Source organism: Capricornis sumatraensis, chromosome 4 (genome assembly GCF_032405125.1).
Source record: "Capricornis sumatraensis isolate serow.1 chromosome 4, serow.2, whole genome shotgun sequence".
In the NCBI taxonomy this organism is placed as follows: domain Eukaryota; kingdom Metazoa; phylum Chordata; class Mammalia; order Artiodactyla; family Bovidae; genus Capricornis; species Capricornis sumatraensis.
The window spans coordinates 127,430,574-127,452,377 of record NC_091072.1 but is presented as its reverse complement, the minus strand read 5'-3'; the positions used below and the strand labels follow the sequence as shown (position 1 = coordinate 127,452,377).

At 40.2% G+C, this 21,804-nt stretch overlaps 1 protein-coding gene across 3 annotated transcripts in view; it reads right to left on the bottom strand.

Annotated features, from left to right (window-relative positions):
• Positions 1–21,804, bottom strand: part of ITPR2 (inositol 1,4,5-trisphosphate receptor type 2) — a 598,268-nt gene that overhangs the window by 133,350 nt on the left and 443,114 nt on the right. For all 3 annotated transcript variants that reach the window (XM_068970194.1, XM_068970196.1, XM_068970195.1), the window contains one exon: positions 189–296. In XM_068970194.1, coding sequence (XP_068826295.1) covers positions 189–296 — 108 coding nt within the window. The remainder of the gene's footprint in view (positions 1–188; positions 297–21,804) is intronic.

Sequence of the window (21,804 nt, the reverse complement as noted above, 5' to 3'; positions counted from 1 at the left end):
TTTGAAACATGTGCACATTGATTTCTTATAGACCACCCCTCACATCTCCTCTTTTGGTATATATGTTGATACTTTGACAGTTTACATCACTCAATTCTATGTCATTGTTCTAGGAAACAATTATAAAAATGGTCTGAAAGAGAAAACAAACATATCTTTTCACAGTTGGGCCCATTGATGGTTATTACCTCAATCTGTGCGGTATGGTTGGCATAATACTTCAAGGCTTCGTCGCCATCATCTGGATCGGATCCTGGTTTGAGCATCTGCTGTAAAAGTTTGTTGTGGCGGGCCAACTAAGGGAAAAAGTGAGAAAAATGTTTTAGTTCTTTTTTCCCCTCTTTACTGAGGACAGATTTTGAAAACACTTTATCTACTTTAATACAGAACTTCACAGTTCTGGGACTAATGGCAATTAATTCCATTTCAGGAGAGGATGTCTATCTGAAAGGCATAAACAATGACATCACTATAGCAATCTTGCATTTTTATTTGGTGATATAGGTTCTTAGCAAGGGCTTCCCATGTGGCACAGTGGTAAAGAATCCACCTATGAATGCAGGAGACACAGGTTTCATCCCTGGGTGGGAAAATCTCCTGGAGTAGGAATGGCAACCCACTCCAGTGTTCTTGCCTGGAAAATTCCATGGACAGAGGAGCCTGGTGGGCTACAATCCATGGGGTTGCAAGGAGTCAGACATGACTGACAGTGCATGAATTCATGCATGTTTTTAGCAGATGACCATGTCTTGCTCAGAGTAGGTATTCAGTTGCTATTGTTGATTACACATCTTCAATAAATGTATAATCGTGCCAAGAAGAAGAAAAGCCCACAATGATATATAATTGACATTCCTTATAATAAATTTTGGAGAAGGCAATGGCACCCCACTCCAGTACTCTTGCTGGGAAAATCACGTGGAAGGAGGAGCCTGGTAGGCTGCAGTCCATGGGGTCGCTAAGAATAGGACATGACTGAGCGACTTCACTTTCACTTTTCACTTTCATTTATTGGAGAAGGAAATGGCAACCCACTCCACTGTTCCTGCCTGGAGAATCCCAGGGACGGTGGAGCCTGGTGGGCTGCCATCTATGGGGTTGCACAGAGTCGGACACGACTGAAGTGACTTAGGAGCATAATAAATTTAGACTACATGTACACATAAAATAACTTGATGAATACTGTGATAGTTCAATGGGTAGTGGTACCAATATAAATGGCAGCTTCTTAATGCACATAAATAGGTATCTATATTTCCTATAGCTTCTAATCAAAGCTCTACAATTAGCAGTTTCTACTAAAATCCTATGCTTCTGCATAGTCAGATGTCAAAATTGCTGTTTTATGAGTACAGAGCTCAGTTTTATTAAAATTGAAACCAAAGATTTAAAACACAAAAATTTCATTATAAATTATCTTAAATGGTTGTCAACAGAACTAATGTTTTTCTCTCATTTGAATGTCAATGGCATTTGTTAGCCTGTTCTCTCACTTTGTAGATAACTAATACATATTGCCTTCAAATAGCTCTTTTATGGTTGTCTTGAACAATCTCTAAAAACCTCATAATGTCTTTAACCTTTCAGATTTTCTATTAAGCCCTAAGTTCCCTGAGGGCTTCTGGTAACAAAAACTCTGACATATAATTATTTTATTCCTAGCACCATTCCTATCTTTTTCTCTGTGCCAGACACTATCCTAAACATTTAGGTACATGAATGCATGTGAACCTAGTAAGAAATCCTGGGGTAACCACTATTACCCCATTTTACAGACAGGAAAACCGAGGCACAGAATATTTAAGGAACTTGTCTATGAGAACATAGCTCTCGAGCTAATGATAGCTCCAGTATTGAACTCAGGCAGCGTGGTTCCAGAATTAATACTCTCATCAACATGAAAGAGCAATAGATAAGTGTTTGTATTATTCATTAAATGTTATTATAAATTGTGGGTGTGAAGAATAGTAATAAATTTTAAACAACAATCCTGAATCTATGAAACTAAATAAATATCATCCTTGTTAGTGATAATTTGGTAAGTTATATATTCATTACATTGATGTGCCTCATTTTATTAAACTATTATTTTAGAATTGGCTTTCAGGGATATTTATAAATCACTCAAGAAAGCCATTCCTATTTTATATTTATATTTAATTTTTGACTGAAATGTGAATTATATAGATTTTATTACAAACCATAGTCATAAAACTTGTTGTGACTTGCAGGTGTTTCTAAACTCTAAATGAATTTCAAAGGATAAGATTATGGTAATCATTTAGGCACATTAGCATATGTTCTAGGAAATGGCCAGTTCTTGAAGGCATGAACTGGCATGATTTGTTTATCGAGTGAATCTGAGGCATGCGAGAAAGAGAGGAGTTAAGGATGGACTCCAGAATTACTGACCTGAGCAAGTGAAAGTCTAGAAATGCCCTTTACTAAGGAAAAATGCAGGAGCAGCATAACTTAGGGGGTCAGTATCTGGACTTTGGTTTTGGACACAGAAAGCTTCAGATATCATTCAAAGGGAAAGAGTGAGCAGGCTCTTTGCTGTTTGCCAGGAATTCTAGGCAGGGGCTGGGGATGGAGCTGTATGGTAGGCATCATCAATATATGGCTGATATTTAAAACCATGACCCTTGAAGAGATCAGCTGCCGTAAGCTTAGCCAGAGAAAGGAGACCTAAGGAACTCTGATAGAGGTTAGAAAGATGAGAGGCCCCAGCAAAGGAGGCTGGGAAAGTTGGGCCAGTGAAGTAGGAACGGAGCCAGTGAAATCGGGTCTCCCGGCAGCCAAAGGAAGAGAGAACTTCAAAACGGAGGGCATGATCATCTGTCTCACATCAGATGAGGGCGGGGAAGTGGTCACTGGGGTTACCAACTTGGAAGTCGTGGTAACCTTCACAGTGGCAGTTCAGGCAGTAGTGGACACCAGTGTCTAGTCGTAGCGAGTTTAAATAAGAATGAGAGGAGAGGAAGTACAAACGACCAGTGTAGGCAGATCTTGAAGACTGCAGCTGTTAGGGGAGCCAAGAAATAGGGTGGTAGCTAGAGAAAGGGAATTACAATGAGAGTTGCCATTAAGGAGACTGTGGGTTTTCTGGGTTAACAACATGCCAAAAAAAAAAAAGAGAGAGAGAGAGAGAGAGGTGGAATTTAAGAGTCTGTGCAAGGAATGTATATAGGACCATGGAATCTCAGCTGAATAAGGAAGGAAATGAAGCCAGGAGGAATGATGAAAAAGTGACAGGATCAACAAATTGTAGCTTCTAATGTGGTTTTAAAAATGTGTTGGGAGTTTGGTGCAAGGTAGGAAGCGCTAGTCAGAGTGAGATACTTGAAATGGAGCTGACTGACAGAGAGCAGGGAGCAGTGATCAGTCAGGACCAGGTTTCAGGAGTGTCTATCGTCTAATCTCTATCTCCTACCTCTCACACCTCCACTTCACCCTGGTCCCAGTCTCCATCTCCTCTCGCCTGGAATTCTACAATAGCCTCATAACTGTCTCCTGGTTCCACCTCTGTCTTCTAGATATCACTTTACTCCAAGGCCAGAGTCCTTTCGATCAGATCATGCCTCTTTTCTGTCCCAAATCCTCTGATGGCTGTCGTCTCACCTGGAGTCAGAGCCCAGTCCTCACTGTGGCCGTGAAGGATGACAGAACATGGCCCTGCTCCCTCTATGGACTCCTCTCTGCCACCCTCCCCAAGTCCAGCCACACTGGGCTCCTGGCTGTTCCTTCAGCCTGAGAAGCATGTTCCCGTCTCAGGGATTTGGCAGGTGTGGCTCCCTTCGCCTAGATTCTCCTCCTCTGGATTCCTACATGGCTTGCTCCCTCAGCTACTTCGGGACTCCTTTCAAATACTATCTTATCAATGACTATGCTTTCAGGGACCACCTTATTCACCTCTCCCAACACATCTAACCCCACTTTCTGCTTTGTTTTTCTCCATAGCACGCACTATGACATACCATATTTTATCACTGATCTATCAGCTATCTCCCCCCAGAGAATGTAAGCACATGCTCTCAGAGGAAATGGGTTTACCTCTGTTTTGTTCATCGCTGTATTTTCAAGGCTTAGAACAGTATCTGGTACATAGCAGATGCTCAGTACATACCTTCTAAAAATCAACTGAATGTCAGTCTTTAAATCTTAAATTATGGATAGCTTCCCAAGGTGAGACACTAACGTGAATGATTTCTTTTCAATTTATTTATTAAAACGCTTCAATTTTTTTTCTTCTCTAGTCTTTCTATTTTTAAATTGCCACAGAGTTAATTTACAATGTTGTGTTACTTTCAAGTGTACAGGAAAGTGATTCAATTATGTGTATACATATAAATGTATATTCTTTTAAGAGTTTTTTCCATTATAGGTTATTACAAGATACTGAGTTATTTTGACCTGTGCTTTTTAAAAAAAAAATCTATCTTTTTTTCAAAAAAATCTATTTTATATATAGTACTGTGCAGCTCTTAATCCCCAATTCCTCATTTGTCTTTCCCCCAACCCTTGCTATCCCCTTTGATAACCATAAATTTATTTTCTCTGTCTGAAAGTCTATTTCTTTTTTGTAAATAAGCTCATTTGTAAAAGAAATAAAAAGCTTTTATGTCTTTATAGGCACTCTATAGTGTCAAAACTGCTATAATTATTTTAAGAAACCACTAATGCTATTTCATATGATATAATCAATAGTACAAATCTATACAAATAATTTTTATTTCATCCAGAGTAACAGAAATATGGTAGGGCCTCTCTCTCCTTCAGTCCTAATGAAATGCTTCGTTTCATTTGTCTTGTTTGACTGCAGATGAGAGGCACCCTAAAAGGCACATCAGAGGCTTCCCTGATGGTCTAGTGGTTAAGATGCCAGTGCTTCCAATGCAGGGAGCCTAGGTTTGATCCCTGGTCAGGGAACCAGATCTTGCATGTCGCAACTAAGAGTTTGCATGCTGCAGCTAAAGATCCTGCATGCCTCAATGCAGACTGAAAATCCCACGTGCTGCAACTAGGACCCAGCACAGTCAAATAAGTAAAAACATTAAAAAGACACTTTAAGAAAATGCCTAGGCCTCCTTTCACATGTTCAAACATTTATTTTATCTTCATTCACAATATGTAAGTAATCTATATAACTCCTGGAAAATTTGAAATATATATATATATATATATATGCTGCTGCTGCTGCTGCTGAGTCACTTCAGTCATGTCCGACTCTACATATATATATTAAAAGACTGATTCATTTATATCTGTGGCTGAGCTGGGTCTTTGTTGACGCACGGGCTTTTCTCTAGCTGTAGCAAGCGGGTGCTACCCTAGCTGCAGTGCACAGGCCTCTCACTGCAGTGGCTTCTCTGCGGAGCGCGGGCTCTGGGGTGCTTGGGCTGCAGCATTCAGGGTTGCAGCACGTGGGCTCAGGAGCTGTGGCCCGACAGCTTAGCTGCTCCATGGGCTTATGCTCCATGGCACGTGGGATCCTCTCTGACTAGGGACTGAACCTGTGTCTCTAGCACTGGCAGGCAGATTCTTTACCACTGAGCCTACCAGGGAGCCCTGAAATACATAATTCTTTCAAATAAAAACAAATTAGAAGTAATTGTCATTTTTAAAACCTGGACATCTTTTACATTCTTTATAACTGATGGCCTTTCCTGACTAAAGTCACCTAGTTTCTTCTTCATTGTTCTGTGTTCAGATATTGCCCTTTACATTTCTAGAGAGTATAATTTTCCATATTTCCTCTTAGTAACTATCATTTTTCTTCAATGGGCTGCAAACAACCTTGAGAAAAAGTGCTTGGGCTTATTCACTTCTACATTCTCAGAGCCAGAAGCAGAACTTGGTACACCAAATAGACAAAAACAAATATTTGTTGGATAAATAAAGAAATGGGTTAACTAGTGACAGTCATTATGCATTTAAATGAGCAAGGACACGTTTAAGTTTCAGTAAATTATCTCTGTTTTCTCCTCAATAAATGAGAAAGGCCAAAGACAAAGAAATATGATTAGATATCAGATGATGACAGAATTCCCAGCATTGGTAGAAATAAAATATTTTAATATTTTTTCTTATCTCATAGCTGTTCACGTACTTCTATTTCTTCCGCTAGATTGTAAACTATTTGGAGAGGAAGGAACTGGGTACTCAAAAACTGTTGAACTGAATCCTTTACGAAGCAAGGATACATTCCTATCACATAGGCAAAATACAAAAAAGTAGACTCTCTCAATGATTCTGAAATGTGTGAAAATGTGTCACTTTAGAGCTCTCTCTTGGTCCAAATTTATAGTTTACTAAGAGCACAGTACAAATTCTCAGGGACCAATGAACACACATCTAATTTTTAAAAATAAAGATTTAGTCCCCTATTTACGCAATTCTATCAAAAATATGAAATGTTCCCTTGGTATCTCTAATTTTCTTGAAGAGATCTCTAGTCTTTCCCATTCTGTTGTTTTCCTCTATTCCTTTGCATTGATCGCTGAAGAAGGCTTTCTTATCTCATCCTGCTATTCTTTGGAACTCTGCATTCAGATGCTTATATCTTTCCTTTTCTCCTTTGCTTTTCACTTCTCTTCTTTTCACAGCTATTTGTAAGGCCTCCCCAGACAGCCATTTTGCTTTTTTGCATTTCTTTTCCATGGGGATGGTCTTGATCCCTGTCTCCTGTACAATGTCATGAACCTCAGTCCATAGTTCATCAGGCACTCTATCTATCAGATCTAGGTCCTGAAATCTATTTCTCACTTCCACTGTATAATCATAAGGGATTTGATTTAGGTCATACTTGAATGATCTAGTGGTTTTCCCTACTTTCTTCAATTTAAGTCTGAATTTGGTAATAAGGAGTTCATGATCTGAGCCACAGTCAGCTCCTGGTCTTGTTTTTATTGACTGTATAGAGCTTCTCCATCCTTGGCTGCAAAGAATATAATCAATCTGATTTTGGTGTTGACCATCTGGTGATGTCCATGTGTAGAGTCTTCTCTTGTGTTGTTGGAAGAGGGTGTTTGCTATGACCAGTGCACTTTCTTGGCAAAGCTCTATTAGTCTTTGCCCTGCTTCATTCTGCATTCCAAGGCCAAATTTGCCTGTTACTCCAGGTGTTTCTTGACTTCCTACTTTTGCATTCCAGTCCCCTAGAATGAAAAGGACATCTTTTTGGGTGTTAGTTCTAAAAGGTCTTGTAGGTCTTCATAAAACCGTTCAACTTCAGCTTCTTCAGCATTACTGGTTGGGGCATAGACTTGGATAACTGTGATACTGAATGGTTTGCCTTGGAGATGAACAGAGATCATTCTGTCGTTTTTGAGATTGCATCCAAGTACTGCATTTCAGACTCTTTTGTTGACCATGATGGCTACTCCATTTCTTCTGAGTGATTCCTGCCCGCAGTAGTAGATATAATGGTCATCTGATTTAAATTCACCCATTCCAGTCCATTTTAGTTTGCTGATTCGTAGAATGTCGATGTTCACTCTTGCCATCTCTTGTTTGACCACTTTCAATTTGCCTTGATTCATGGACCTGACATTCCAGGTTCCTATGCAATATTGTTCTTTACAGCATTGGACCTTGCTTCTATCACCAGTCACATCCACAGCTGGGTATTGTTTTTGCTTTGGCTTCATCCCTTCATTCTTTCTGGAGTTATTTCTCCACTGATCTCCAGTAGCATATTGGGCACCTACCGACCTGGGGAGTTCCTCTTTCGTATCCGATCATTTTGCCTTTTCATACTGTTCATGGGGTTCTCAAAGCAAGAATACTGAAGTGGTTTGCCGTTCCCTTCTCCAGTGGACCACACTCATTTCATGCAAAGATGGGCTCGATAAAGGACAGAAGTGGTCTGGACCTAACAGAAGCAGAAGATATTAAGAAGAGGTGGCAAGAATACACGGAAGAACTGCACAAAAAAGATCTTCATGACCCAGATAATCATGATGGTGTGATCATTAATCTAGAGCCAGACATCCTGGAATGTGAAGTCAAGTGGGTCTTGGAAAACATCGCTATGAACAAAGCTAGTGGAGGTGATGGAATTCCAGTTGAGCTCTTTCAAATCCTGAAAGATGATGCTGGGAAAGTGCTGCACTCAATATGCCAGCAAATTTGGAAAACTCAGCACTGGCCCCAGGACTGGAAAAGGTCAGTTTTCATTCCAATTCCAAAGAAAGGCAATGCCAAAGAATGCTCAAACTACCACACAATTGCACTCATCTCACATGCTAGTAAAGTAATGCTCAAAATTCTCCAAGCCAGGCTTCAGAAATACGTGAACCGTGAACTTCCTGATGTTCAAGCTGGTTTTAGAAAAGGCAGAGGAACCAGAGATCAAATTGCCAACATCTGCTGGATTATGGAAAAAGCAAGGGAGTTCCAGAGAAACATCTATTTCTGCTTTATTGACTATGCCAAAGCCTTTGACTGTGTGGATCACAGTAAACTGTGGAAAATTCTGAAAGAGATGGGAATACCAGACCACCTGACCTGCCTCTTGAGAAACCTGTATGCAGGTCAGGAAGCAGCAGTTAGAACTGGACATGGAACAACAGACTGGTTCCAAATAGGAAAAGGAGTACGTCAAGGCTCTATACTGTCACCCTGCTTATTTAACTTATATGCAGAATACATCATGAGAAACACTGGACTGGAAGAAGCACAAGCTGGAATCAAGATTGCTGGGAGAAATATCAATAACCTTAGATATGCAGATGACACCACCTTTATGGCAGAAAGTGAAGAGGAACTAAAAAGCCTCTTGATGAAAGTGAAAGTGGAGAGTGAAAAAGTTGGCCTAAAGCTCAACATTCAGAAAATGAAGATCATGGCATCCGGTCCCATCACTTCATGGCAAATAGATGGGGAAACAGTGTCAGACTTTATTTTTTGGGCTGCAAAATCACTGCAGATGGTGACTGCAGCCATGAAATTAAAAGATGCTTACTTGGAAGAAAAGTTATGACCAACCTAGATAGTATATTCAAAAGCAGAGACATTACTTTGCTGACTAAGGTCCGTCTAGTCAAGGCTATGGTTTTTCCTGTGGTCATGTATGGATGCAAGAGTTGGACTGTGAAGAAGGCTGAGCGCTGAAGAATTGATGCTTTTGAACTGCGGTGTTGGAGAAGACTCTTGAGAGTCCCTTGGACTGCAAGGAGATCCAACCAGTCCATTCTAAAGGAGATCAGCCCTGGGATTTCTTTGGAAGGAATGATGCTAAAGCTGAAGCTCCAGTACTTTGGCCACCTCATGCGAAGAGTTGACTCATTGGAAAAGACTCTGATGCTGGGAGGGATTGGGGGCAGGAGGAGAAGGGGACGACCGAGGATGAGATGGCTGGATGGCATCAGTGACTCGATGTATGTGAGTCTGAGTGAACTCTGGGAGTTGGTGATGGACAGGGAGGTCTGGCGTGCTGTGATTCATGGGTTCGCAAAGAGGTGGGCACGACTGAGCGACTGAACTGAACTGAACTGATCAAAAATATTCTGCAGAATGGCCACACTGACAACCAGAGACATCAGGGTTTCCTCAGAGATGGGCTCTTACTCTGGCCACATCTTGTCCATTCTATCAGCCATGTACCTTTTCCTATGATGCAAATAAAGAAGAACAACCCCAGCATCCAAAGATGCAAACACTCGCTAAATTTCTGGACAAGTATGGTATGTCTGTCAAGAGCCATCACAGTAAGAAATATAATTTAAATCCTAATGAAAAACTGGAAAACAGCTAATTTAAATAATCAAGGACAGCCATCTTACAATATCCAACTTGACTTGACAGAGACCCTCACCACAGCACTCAAAATCATATGATGTCACGACACACCACAGTCTGGAAAGCCAGCCAACAATCAATAGTAGTAATCATGAAAAGCTGAACATGGGCAACAACACTGGATGCTAAAAGGGATAACGTCATAGGTGGGAAACCTCTGAGAACAGAAACACTTGTAATCCACAGCAATACTTGTAAGGCAAAATAGTAGCAATTGTTTTACACATGATATGGACACAGGATTTACACTTGTTGTATCTGCTTAGTACGTGATGGTCAAATAATTTTACCAATAAACAACTCCTATTAGCTCATTAATACAAACAGGAAAATTAGTCCTGAGATAATCTGTTGTCTATCAAAATAATAAGGCTTTAAAACAAATTGCAATGCAATCATGGGGAGATATATTAGTGAGGAAAGGATCAAAAGCTTTGGTGGATAGTTAGCCTTATAAAAGGACTTCCCAGTGGCTCACAGTAAAGAATTTGCCTGCATGCAGGAGACCTGGGTTTGATCCCTGGGTTGGGAAGATACCCTGGAGGAGGGCAAGACAACCCACTCCTGTACTGTTGCCTAGAGAATCCCATTGACAGACAGAGAAGCCTGGCAGGCAGTGGTCCATAGGGTTGCACAGAGTTGGACATGACTGCAGGGACTGAGCCGCAGCAGCAGCCTTATAAAAAAATCAAGACATCCCTAATAGCAAAAGACTGCCAAGAAGGGCTAGGGTTCTTTCACTATATATTGAAAAGAAAAAATGAAAGTCATGTACCTTATTATTAATTATGGCATTTTTAATTTAGTTAAATACATATGCAACACTGAATGGAATTTAAAATATGTATATGTATGTACACACACTTTAAATACAAACCTTATACATAAACCTATAGTAGGGTCTTTGACTAACGCTGGGCAGTTTTAAAGTCCAAGATTGGGAAATAAAGATGATGGACCTGGGCTTTTCACTTTTAGCAGCAACTCTTGCGGAAACAGTGGAAACAGTGTCAGACTTTATTTTTGGGGGCTCCAAAATCACTGCAGATGGTGATTGCAGCCATAATATTAAAAGACGCTTACTCCTTGGAAGGAAAGTTATGACCAACCTAGACACGATACTGAAAAGCAGAGACATTACTTTGTCAACAAAGGTCCATGTAGTCAAGGCTATGGTTTTTCCAGTGGTCATATATGGATATGAGAGTTGGACTGTGAAGAAAGCTGAGCACCGAAGGATTGATGCTTTTGAACTGTGGTGTTGGAGAAGACTCTTGAGAGTCCCTTGGACTACAAGGGGATCCAACCAGTCCATCCTAAACGCCATCAGTCCTGGGTGTTCATTGGAAGGACTGATGCTGAAGCTGCAACTCCAATACTTTGGCCACTTCATGCGAAGAGTTGACTCATTGGAAAAGACTCTGATGCTGGGAGGGATTGGGGGCAGGAGGAGAAGGGGACGACAGAGTGTGAGATGGTTGGATGGCATCACCAATTCGATGAACATGATTTTGAGTGAACTCCGGGTGCTGGTGACAGACAGGGAGGCCTGGCATGCTGTGATTCATGGGGTTGCAAAGAGTCGGACACGACTGAGTGACTGAACTGAACTGAACTGAACTGAACTTGTTAAACCATTTCGCATTTGCATTCTTATCATTAAGATTTTAGTGTTTATTTTAGTTTGGAGCCAAGTAAGGATGAGGTAAAAAAAAAAAAATCAAGCAATTGCATTTGAATGTTATGCAACAATAATTATTCTTTGGCACCTCTCATCTGTGAACTTTTTCATGTAGTCTCCATTTTTATTAATTGGTAAAACTGACACAGCTATCCAAAGATCACAAAGTGAGCTGGAGCCTGAAGTCAGAATAATTGCCTTATCTGCTCAGGTTTGGTACACTGCTTTTATACCAAACACTCTTCTTATTTGAGCTAAAAATCAGCAGAAGAGGGTATAAACTAAAGTTTTACCTATTCTAACATGCTTAAAATATACAAGGCCTCTATTTTCAAATTATCTGTTTTCCTCTGATTTTGTGATTATACTATATGTAAAGCACAGAACTAGTGTGGGATTTCAGAGATAAGTGAGATACTTTATTCTTTTAAACAACTTACTTTTTAGTTGGAGGAATTAAAATGATTACAGGAATGTAATTCAAAGAGGGAACACAAGGGCAGAAATACAAGGAGTCACATTTGGGTGGTGATCCTAGAAAAGGAATCACATATGAAATCCATCTGATAAAGGTTTTTAAAGAACAGAGAAAATGAAGAAGCAGCTGGAGATGATAGCACAAAGAAGTTATCCTGTGTAGAGACGGATCCCCATGAACAAAGTCACAAAGAATGGGTAGCAGGAGACAAGACTAGAATTTGGAGCCAGATTAAACACCCACATGAGGAGTGTGAATAGAGAATATGGCTGTGCTGCTGCTGCTGCTAAGTCACTTCAGTCGTGTCCGACTCTGTGCGACCCCATAGACAGCAGCCCACCAGGCTCCCCCGTCCCTGGGATTCTCCAGGCAAGAACACTGGAGTGGGTTGCCATTTCCCTCTCCAATGCATGAAAGTGAAAAGTGAAAGTGAAGTCACTCAGTCGTGTCCGACTCTTAGCACCCCATGGACTATAGCCTACCAGGCTCCGCCATCCATGGGATTTTTCAGGCAAGAGTACTAGAGTGGGGTGCCATTGCCTTCTCTAGAATATGGCTGTAGATTGAATTATATCCACCAGAATGGTACATTCAAGTTCTAACCCCCAGGACCTGTGAAATTGACCTATTTGGAAATACAGCAAGTTCTGTTCAATGTCCAGAGCATGTCCAATTGTTCATAAGCCCAACAAAGTTAGCCTAGGCACCCAACTAACACAATCAGCTATATAGTACCATAGTACAGTAGGTTTATAATATTTTTCACACAAATAATACATACAAAACAAATACACAAAAATAAAGAAAACATTTTAAATTTTACAGTACAGTACAGTAGTATCAGCTACATCACTGATGCTTTTATGCTTGCTCCTGGACATCTCAGGCTTGAAATAAAGACACTGTACTACCGTACTATAGTACCATACAGTAAAGTACACAAATCCCCTACACACACTTGTAGGGGATACACGCATGTGACAATGTACGCCAGACACATGAATTATTAAGAATTTAAGTGACTGGACATGCGAACGCATATTGGCATCTTTGAAAGTTCACAACTTGAAGGTCTGTATGTAGCGGACTTACTATAAGGTCTTTGCAGACATAAAGATATTAAGATAAGTCATATCGGATATTGGTGGGCCCTAATCCACTGAGTAGTGTCCTTATAAGAAGAAGGAAATTTGGACACACACACACACACACACACACACACACACACACACAAACACACAGAGAATGCCATCTGATGACACGAGAGATGGGAGTGAGACAAGCCAAGGAACACCAAGGACTGCCAACAACCACCAGAAACTAATAACAGCAGGAGGGCAGGGTCTTCCGCTAGAGCCTAGAGAAAGAGCCAGGCCTGCCAGCACTTTGATTTAGGACCTCCAGCTTCCAGAACTGTGAGATAGTAAAAACCTGCTGTTTTAAGCCATCAAGTTTGTGGTAACTTCTTATCACAGCCCGAGGAAGCTGTCTTAGTTTGTTCAGGCTGCTATAACAAAAATATACACTGGTGGCTTATGAACAGAAACGGATTTCTTACATTCCTGGCTGCTGGGAAGTCTAAGAACAAGGACCAGCAGGTTCAATGTCTAAGGAGAGCTCACTTTCTCATAGTCAGATGTCTTCTCATTATAACTCTACTGGTAGACAGGTCAAAAGATCTCTCTCAGGCCTCTTTTCTATATAAGGGCACTAATCCCATTCATAAGGGCTCCACCATCATGACCTAATTACCTCCCAAAGGCCCTGCCTCCTAATACCATCACATTAGGCATTGAAAGTAGTTGCTCAGTTGACTCTTTGCAATCCTATGGACTGTAGCCTGCCAGGTGCCTCTGTCCATGAGCTCTCCCAGGCATGAATCCTGGAGTGGGTTGCTATGCCCTCCTCCAGATGATCTTCCTGACCCAGGGATCGAACCTGCATCTCCTGCATTGCAGGCAGATTCTTTACCATCTGAGCCACCAGGGAAGTCCCCACATTAGGCATTAGGATTCAACCTAAGAATTTGGGGGGAAGGTACGTAAATACACAATAAAGAACAGAAACAAACTAGAAAGCAAGACAAAGGGTGCATCTGGGGACTGGGCATGGGATCATAAGAAACTTTATCATTATTTTTTTAATACCATTTAAGCTTGGAAGCAATTAAGTTCAAGCATAATGATTTAAAATTCATGGTCTTAAACTGAAATTGTTTGTACCAAGCTAATATCTGTTGCTAAAAATTTTGTTATAATTGCTTCCAAGCTTAAATAATGATAAAGTTAAAGTTTCTTATGATCCCATGCCCAGTCCCCAGATGCACCCTTTCTAAAGTCCAGTTTGTTTCTGTTCTTTTAGTGTGTATTTACGTACCTTCCCCCCAAATTCTATCTTTATCAATCAAAATAGGAACCATTACAATCAACACATTTTTGCCAATGAGAAATAAGTTTCACACTCATTCAATCTATAGCAGAAGCTAATACAAATACAAACCATAAAGGAATTTTTCTCTTAATGTCGCAAGATAAATTGAGATCCTTATCTATTCTTTTTGCTTCTGTTAGAAAAGGAGTCGGGGATTAGAGAGAAGCCATTTGGGATTGGTGTCACCTGCCCAGAGCCACTCCCAGGACTGTGAGGTCCTTTATAAAGAAAGTAGACCAAAGAAGAAATAACTCTTCTCCCAGGATATGGATGCCAGAATTATTATTCTGTTAGAACAGGGTCAAAGCCATGACGAGAAGAAAAGGTTTTCTCACATGAGGTAGTTCAGCTGTGTGGTCTTGGCAAGAGAACAATCACATCACCATGGCAGGAGCTGTTTGTACTACGATACGTCAAAGGAGAACTGGCTTTAGGCCCTCCAGGTAGACAGGAGAACACCCCTCCCACCTCAGGCAGTACAGCCCAGGCCACAGGAAATCCCCATTAATATTCGGCTCATGTCTGAGGTTAAGAAGTGAAGGGCTCCTTTCACAAGGGGAACATGATGGCTTTTTCCCAAAGGGAGGAGGTGACAACATTAGGGACTGGGGAGAAGTCAGGTAAGAATGAGGCAAAGCGGGAAGAGTACTGTAGATGGGCCATGGGAAGCAGAGCCAAGTAGGGATTCACCACCAAATAGTATAATGGAATCGATTAGCTGGGAAAAGTAACAAATCTCAGTCTTAAAAAGTTAATTCACAAGTCCCTTTTTCTCCTTCTCAGGTTTCCCCTGTTACTCAAACACAGTTGTCCATATTACCTTGAGCAGTATTTGGACTGTAACCAGAATGAAAGAGGAAAAAGGCAATATTTGTTTTTCTGGATTTCCAAACAGGCTCCTGAGAATCCAAAGAGAAAGCCCTTAAGACAGTGTAACCAAGAGGAAAGCTGGCAATGAACAGGAGAAAGAATAGCCTGGGCGTTCATTCTGAGAAATACAGTTTGGCACCCCGGGAAAGAGATGGGGCAAATTCCTTAATACCTTGCCAGGCAGCTGTGAAGGATTCATGGACCACCAGCCCAAAGAATCCCAGACCCAGGAAAGCATGAGGTCTCACGACTGCTTTCTCTTTTCATTGCCACGTATACACAACCACTGGTCCTTTCCCTCCAGTGCAGGACTGAAGGAGGGACCCTGCAAAGCCAGTATTACTCTGTTACAGCATTGTTATCTAAGGTGTTAAAGAAACATAGCTCTTACTTATCTAATATCTAAAATAAATCCTTTATATTTCTTAGAGATCAGTTTATTATTTCCATTTTACAATGGTAGCCAATCTAAAGATAATGGGAAATAACAAGAAATTTGCCAAATTTTTTAAAACTCCTAATTTCCAAATGATCTAGACTCCTATTCATGAGGGTCTGTCTAAAATTATAGTAAAATCAATAAAAGACCTTTAGTGATCATAGTAAATAAATATTTGACAGCTAAACCCTTGAAGCAAGGCAAAAAAGGAGAGGGGGGAAAGGGCAAGAAACAATGCATTTTAAAATGACTGAAGGTAGTAAGTTGTCTTTGAACTAAAGTTCTGCCATAAAGCATTACAAATTGTTGTGAGGAAGAATCTAGCTTTCTTGCTGATTGCTAATACTTAATGGCAACCCAATCCAGTATCCTTGCCTGGAAAATCTCATGGACAGAGGAGCCTCAAGGGCTGCGGTTCATGGGGTCGCAAAGAGTCGGGCACGACTGAGCGGTTAACACTTACTATGCTAATATAAAGGTTCTCAGAATATGGTCCACTACCGGTGACATCAGCATCACCCGAGAACTTGTTAGAAAGGCAAATTCTAGGGGCCCACTTCACCTTCAGAATCAGAAACCCTGCAGTTTGCAGTTGGGGGCCAGCAACCTGGTTTAACCAGCCCTCCAGGTGATTTCAATGCTGCTAAGAGTTGAGAATCCTTGTCCTTTATAAATTTTTATCACCAGTACCAACTTATATTCTTAACAGGAAATCCCCTTTTGTAATCTAAAATTAAACTTAAAATTTAGAAGCAATTCTGTTTTTAAAGGAGGTGACTCAGTGGGTAAATAATCCACCTGCAATGCAGGAGATGCAGGTTTGATCCCTGGGTCGGGAAGATCCCATGGAAGAGGGCCTGACAACCCACTCCAGTATTCTTGCCAGGAGAATCCCACAGGCAGAGGAGCCTGGAGGGATACAGTCCATAGGGTCACAAAGAGTCAGACAAGACTGAAGTGATTGAGCACGCAACATTTAAAAACTCTTAAAAACAGTAGTTACTGAATCCATTTAAAAATAAAAAACAACTGAAATTGGGATCAGACATATAAAAAGTATTCCATTTAATTAAAAAAAATTGGCCACTTATCATTCACACATTCCAATTTCTGAGTTCACTTTGCTCTTTTAAAAAGATTTCTGTACTCACTATTTACAATAGCCAGGGCATGGAAGCAACCTCAATGTCTATTCACAGAGGAATGGATTAAGAAGATGTGGTACCTATATACAATAGAATATTACTCAGCCATAAAAAGAACGACATAATGCCATTCGTAGCAACACGGACCTACAGACTGTCATACCGAGGGAAGTAAGTCAGACACACAAACACAAGTATCAGATGATATCACTTATATGTGCAATCTAAAAAATGGTATCAATGAACTTATTTACAAAATAGAAAGAGTTACTTACAGCTGTAGAAAACAGAATAGAGTTACCAGGGATGAAATAAGGCAGGAATAAATAGGGAGAATGGGATTGACACATATCCACTACTATACATAAAACAGATAACTGATAAGAACCTACTGTACAGCATGGTGAGCTCTACTCACCACTCTGTAATGACCTATAAGGGACAAGAATCTAAAAAAGAGTGGCTATATGTATATATAAAACTGATTCACTTCTCTGTACACCAGAAAGTAACACAACATTGTAAATCAACCATACTCCAATAAAAATAAAATAAATAAATAAAATATTTCTGTACCAAAATCCCATTCAAGTAAAAAATGTTTATTAGAAGGTTTACATAATTATATAAGCATATTAGTTTATCAAATTAGTTTACAGATATATTTTCATGAATAGATGATCAAAATTACCTTCTAAAAGATAGCTTTTTCCCTAGAATTGCTTGTCATATTTATTCTTTAGTTTCACTTCTTCAATTAAAACAGGTCACACTTTCTCATATTTAATACTGTAGAAGTTATATATGTTAGTATTTTATTAAAATTTTATAATTTTGAAGGAAAATATCTGTCATTTTGTATTTTTCATGAAAAAATTTAAAAAGTACAATATAATGCTGAACTGCTTCTGATATTAATGTAAGAATATTTTCTGAGTGACTAACACTACTGTCCATGAAAATAAATTGTATGTAAGTAGATTATATTCTCTGAAATCAGCATTTCACAAAAATATTCTATATTAATCATTGTTGGCAGCATTCTACTCAAAACAAATAAAATATTTTCATGGCTAGAAGTACACAAAAAATTAATCTACTTGTTTAGTGGAGCTGTTCAAAATACAGATTAACATTAGCAAGTGATCTCCAGGAAACACCCAAATGATATACCCTAAGGAGTTTTTCTTTTGCTTTGCAGAATTGATGAAAGACAGACATTTCTTCAGACTCTATTTCTTTCTGATGTAAATAAAGACAAGTCTTGGAAATTTCCAGGTTTTACTAATCCCATAGGGCTTCTCTGGCAGCTCAGTTGGTGAGGAACCTGCCTGCAGTACAAGAGACCCGGGTTCGACCCTCGGGTCAGGAAGATCCCCTGAAGAAGGTAATACCAATCCACTCCAGTATTCTTGCTTGGAGAATCCCATGGACAGAAGAGTCTGGCAAGTTATAGTCCATGGGATCGCAAGAGTTGGACATGACTTAGCGGCTTAACCACCACCACCACGACTATTCCCATAAAGGAAGTAATGCATTTCTTCAGACCCAGAGATAAGAGGATAATAATACTTTAGTAGCTTCTTCAATCATCTAGAAATAAATTAGCTGGAAATTTACAATCATGTCCCCTCCCTAAAGATCTTTCAAATGTAGTTTGGGAAACACTAGCAGAACAGAAGGATCTTTCTCAACAGAAAGATTAATTAAAATAATGAAACATGGCTGTGAATTAGCATTTATCTGATGTTAGAGTATCTCCCTCACCTAGAGTAAAGTCCTGGGAGGACAGGAATTTTGTTTTGTTCATGATTGTGTCTCATTTATCAACAGAGTCCAGCATACAAAGACTCCTTAATAAATATTAATTGGATGGATGGATGGATGGGTGGGTGGATGGCAGGCATAAAGAGTTTTTGTTTGTTCGATTTTTAATGGTAAATGTGTTTAATTTTCCAAAAGAGATTGATTTTTAGAAAATATTGAATCATAATTTGTAAATGTGAAAGATGGTTTAATTCATTTTTATGCAGGAAAGCAATTGTTTACTTACAAAATAAAGAATTGATGAATTAGAGTATTGCTTATCTGTTCAAAAGTATTCTGATTCTTTCACAGTTTCTAGTGATTCTTTTTTTCCCCCCTAAAGGAGAGCATTAAGAGATGAAGACAGTCATCTTTCTGAAGTCTTTGAACATATTAAAATGGGTCTTACGGTTGTCTGGGAAAACTTAGAGAACACTTGCTCTCAAAATAATTGTTGGAGTGAGGGGGTGGTTATTATCCACATTGAGGGATTATCTCTGGTTCTGCCCTGACCTTTCACAGGAACATATACAATTACTTGACCTTTTATGTCTAATTTACCTGGCTGTGAAATAATACCTACAATACCCTATCTAAGAGAATTACTGGAGAACCTATGCTTCTAATACTCCTGACATTCCTCAACCAATCAGGCTTAGCGAAGAGCACAGTATTACTGCTCTACTCTCCATTATGATAAACCTCGTCTAAGAATGAGTCAATTGCTTTGCTCTTGCTCATAGCCTTGACAGAGCCACTTCAAAGTGGCCTAATTAAAGGCTTAGAATCCTAATGATGAGTTCCACAACAGTCCTGCCACTGCCAGTGTGCTCAGGAATCTAATCTGAAGTGCACAAATGAGTCAGATGTAAAACTGGGGGAGGAATGTGGGGAATTGAGCAGAAGCACCATGAGATAATTTTCAGGAACTTTAAGATCAATTGCTTGAAAGCATTTCAACCTCAGGTTTCTGCAGCTTTCTATTTCTGAGTTACATCAGACTGAGAAATTTACCGTGGTAGTGCCTCTCTATGTTTAACTGTCTAATCAACAGCTGCATTAAACAAAAAAAAAAGGTCAGCCTTTGTTAGACAGACTGGTTCTCAAAAGTGAGAGAATTATTGCTCAAGTGAACTTCTGCATTCAAAGGCAAACCTAATAAAGGAGGAAATGAGGTGGCAAGGTGAATTTCAACTCTAAGTTAGGATTCAGATAAGTTGAATCAAACTGAAAAGAAACAAAGAGTTTCAAACAGACAGATTTTGTTGCTTGTTCATTCTGTGACACCCAACACCTTTTAAAAGTTATACAGTAATTCAGAAGTTAAATTACCCAGGTTGCAACTGAAGAGACAAAGAGAAGGCATGCTGTGAAAAGAGAAAAGGAGGAAAGAAAATTCAGAGACATACTCAATTAGAAAGACTTGTTCTCCTTTCTTAAAAAATACATTGCTAACTGGTCGATATCTAAGGATATAGGCATCAAACACAAACATATAGATACTACAGAGAATGCTATATTCTGCAATTTATGCTTCTTTGGTATTACATGATAAGGTCATGAGTTATCCATAAAAGAAACAATACTGTTCGATCCATAAAGCACTGCAGCTGCTGCTGCTAAGTCGCGTCAGTCGTGTCTGACTCTATGCGACCCCACAGATGGCAGCCCACCAGGCTCCTCTGTCCCTGGGATTCTCCAGGCAAGAACATTGGAGTGGGTTGCCATTTCCTTCTCCAATGCATGAAAGTGAAAAGTGAAAGTGAAGTCGCTCAGTAGTAGTAGCAGCAGCAGCAGCATATGCAATTTTAACATAACAAAAACGCCACTTATCCCAATCCAGGACAACAACAACAAAATTCTCTTCATAGTGTAAGCAATCATGAGCTAAATACTATGACTGGCGAATACCTTCTGTGTTCATTCTAAAATGCTTCATGAAACTGTGATGTGTGTCCAGTAATTCTCTAAACATAGGGAGCATGCATAATAGTGAACGTAACAGACAAAATTCCTGCCCTTATGGACTTTCCAGTCATGGGAGAAACATACACAAACAAATCTATGGCCAATCAAAAGGGGAAAGTGCTAAGACAAGAAGCAGAGGATGGGAGTAACGAACACTGGGAGGGGCTGGAGGTTGCTATTTCAAATGAAATAGAACATTGTAACAGAAACTTAATAACAAAAGAAACAGTAAATTCAATGATAGAAAGCAGGAGTATGTTTGCTGGTTTCAAAACACAGCCTTAAGACCAGGGTCACTTAAGTAGGGGAGGAAGAGGGTGGCCACAGAGGCAGGCAGAGGGGGTGCAGGAGTCAGGTCATATTGGGGAGCTTTTGAAGCCAATGATTTGATGCTGTTTACAAACTAGAATTATCAGAAGGTTGTGAGCAGAAAGATGACATAATCTGCATTGGATTCTTAAGGGTTCAGGGCAGTGCTGTTAGAGAAGCTGCTAGGCTTCCCAGGTGGCCCTAGCAGGTAAAGAACCCACCTGCCAATGCAGGAGATGAAGAGACATGAGTTTGATCCCTGGGTTGGGAAGATCCCCTGGAGGAGGAAATGGCAACCCACTCCAGTATTCTTGTTTGGAGAATTCCATGGACAGAGGAGCCTGGCAGGCTACAGTGCACGGGGTCGCAAGGAGCTGGACATGACTGACACAACACACCAGCTTCCCTGCTTCCATTCACCCCAGTGTCTTCTCTAACAGTACGCCGTGTATGTTAAGTTGCTTCAGTCATGTTCGACTCTGTGCAAATCATGGACTGTAGCCTGCCAGGCTCCCCTGTTCATGGGATTCCCCAGGCAAGAATACTGGAGTAAGTTGCCATTTCCTTCTCTAGGGGATCTTCCTGACCCAGGGACTGAACCCACATCTCCTGTGTCTCTTGCAGGCAGATTCTTTACCACTGAGCCACCAGGGAAGCCCTCCAGTAGCAGTACTTTATTCCTATTTATCTCAGAGTGGTAATGATTTCATGAGATACAGCACTCAGTACTTGATAACTATGAGTCTTTTTTTTTTAAAGTAATCAGGCACATGAGCATCAAAGGTCTCCCAAGCCTGTTTGTGACTGCCTGCTCTGTTCTATTGAAAATGACTGAAAAGTTTGGTGAGGAGACAGACACAAGTAGTGGGTATTTTAG